The 2,472-nt window shown below is 37.6% G+C and overlaps 1 protein-coding gene across 1 annotated transcript; it reads left to right on the top strand.

Moving 5' to 3' along the window:
- The first annotated feature begins 1,310 nt into the window (after positions 1–1,310).
- On the top strand, positions 1,311–2,227 carry LOC143645855 (double homeobox protein A-like). The gene has a single exon (XM_077114966.1). It carries the CDS (start codon positions 1,332–1,334, stop codon positions 1,863–1,865), a length of 534 nt encoding a protein of 177 aa, XP_076971081.1. The 5' UTR covers positions 1,311–1,331; the 3' UTR covers positions 1,866–2,227.
- The last annotated feature ends 245 nt before the right edge of the window (positions 2,228–2,472 follow it).

Raw genomic sequence — 2,472 nt, 5'->3', positions numbered from 1 at the left:
CAAAGGCAAAGATTTGAATGGAATGACTCAGAGAAACAGTGGGAAGAGAGAAATTAAAGATGAGCTGTAGATGCTTTCCTGGAGTTTTGCTTTAAATAGAAGCAGAGAAGGGCATAGTAGCTGAAGAAGGGAAAGGGGTTAAAAGAGAGGAGGCTTTTTTTAAGATCGAAGAAAAATAATATATTAGTATATTGATGTAATTATGCAGTAGAGAGGAAAACCCAGATGATGCCATCTGTTGAGGGAGAGAATGGAGGGTAGAAGGTTTGAAGAGAGTAGATATATGAAATAGCTCTTAGTTGTGTGTTCAAAGACATGGATAAAGGAAATAAAAAGACAGAAGAAAGACAGAACAAAGAAAACCCAATGGGTTCAATAGAAAATAGGAACAAGAAAAACAAATTTCAAAGGGAAAAATATGGTAAAGAAGAAAACATACTAAGCCCAAGTAAGTCAGTGGTAACAATAAGTGTGAATAGGTTAAAATCAGTAATCTAAAGCTAAAGGAATTGAGGAAAGAGGAACACGACCAAACTCATTTTATGAAGCTAACATCACTCTAATACCAACATCAGATAAAGATGTTACAGGAAAGGAAAATTACAGACCAATTTCCCTAATGAATATAAGCTTTCCCCTAAGATCAGGAATGAGACAAGCATACCCACTATCACCGCTATTATTCAGCATTGTACTAGAAGTCCTAGCTGGGGCAATTAGACAGGAGAAAGAAGGAAAAGGAATCCAAGTAGGAAAGGAAGAAGCAAAACTTTCGCCATTGATTGTACACCAAGTATGGAATGGTCATATGTTAAAAATGTTCATGTTTGTATGTTGTTTTGTTTTTGCCAATAAAAAAATTTAAAACAAGAAGTAAAATTTTCATTATTTGCAGATGACATGATCCTATACATCAAAAATCCTCAGAAATCTATGATAAAGCTTCTTGAGCTAATAGACAAATTCAGCTCAGTGGCATGATACAAGATTAATACACAAAAATCAGTAATAAATATTTCTATATACAAGCAATGACCTCACTGAGGAGACAATTAAGGAAAAATTCCATTCAAAACAGCCAGTAAAAGAATCAAATATTTAGGAATAAACTTAACCAGGGATGTAAAGGGCCTATACTAGAAAACTGTAAAACATTGCTTAAAGAAATCAAAGGTCTTAACAAATGGAAAGATATTCCATGCTCATGCATAAGAAGGTTGAATGTCATTAAGATGTCAATTCTACCAAATTGATCAATGTAATAATACCAATTAAAATTCCAACAACCGACTCCTACTCAGATGTTTGAGACACCAAGGATCTCTTTCAACATGGCCCAGAAAGACTCTGCAAACGAGACCATCTCTACATGTCAAAGGCGCAGTCGCACCAAATTCACACCAGATCAGCTGAAAATCCTCATAGACACTTTCAACCAAAAACCTTACCCAGGTTATGCTACCAAACAAAAACTTGCTTTAGAAATTAACACTGAAGAGTCTAGAATCCAGATTTGGTTTCAGAATCGAAGAGCTAGACACTCCTTCCAGAGGACAGAACCTGAGCAGGCCTTGGAATCAAGCCAAACCCACAGACCAGATGCCCCTGCAGTGACTCAAGTTAGAGAAGCCAGGCGGTGCCGGACCACCTATACATCTTCCCAATTATGCGCTCTCATCAAGGCTTTCAAGAAAAACCCTTACCCTGGGATTGATTCCAGAAAAAGACTCGCTAAAGAAATTGGGGTTTCAGAGGCCAGAGTCCAAATTTGGTTTCAAAACCGAAGATCTCGATTCTATGACCAAAGAAAAAGAGAACCTGCTGAGATTCGAGGAAAAATAAGAGACAAGGCACAAGGTCTCTGAGAAGAGAGAGTTCAAGCCACAGAAGCTACACAAAATGTCACCAACCTCGCTAACAACTGTTTTATTTCTCTGGAGCCAGAATGAAGGGTCATAGAAACAAGTTCAGTGTATCAGATGTCATCATCCTGAGACCCAAATCTATCTCACTCTTCCTGAAAATGCACTCTTCCTCTGAAATTGCAAGTTGAGCATTCTGGAAATGGTAAGCAAGACTTCAGAAGGCAGAAACAAGTCCAAGAGGCATGTCACAGCACTCCTCACCCAGCTTGGATCTGGAGTTCAGCAGAGTTTGAGGACAGTGAAAATAAAACTAGCACATTTTTAATCATCACAGTAAGAATTGGTTCAGACAAAAATCATCAGTGGATGCAAAACTCTTGAAATGAATGTTTTTTGAAAAACGAGATATACATTGTCTCAGAGAATCTTACCCATGGATTCCTTATTAATTACAAAAGGAAATTTGTATTGGAGAAAACTGACAGACTCTACCTTAACCAAGTGCTTGAAATTTGCTTTATCAGCAATAACACGGACTGAGGTGAGGTGCCTCCTGATATGAAGCATCTAAGAAAGACAAAACATCCTTTCTGTGGTATTACTGCCA

Source organism: Tamandua tetradactyla, chromosome 9, assembly GCF_023851605.1.
Source record: "Tamandua tetradactyla isolate mTamTet1 chromosome 9, mTamTet1.pri, whole genome shotgun sequence".
NCBI lineage: Eukaryota > Metazoa > Chordata > Mammalia > Pilosa > Myrmecophagidae > Tamandua > Tamandua tetradactyla.
The sequence above is the reverse complement of the archived record's forward strand: the minus strand, read 5'-3'. Positions and strand labels throughout refer to the sequence as shown.

What these genes read in the sequence shown, in the direction of transcription:
- LOC143645855 (XM_077114966.1), top strand. Translation starts at nt 1,332, where the DNA reads ATGGCCCAGAAAGACTCTGCAAACGAGACCATCTCTACATGTCAAAGG.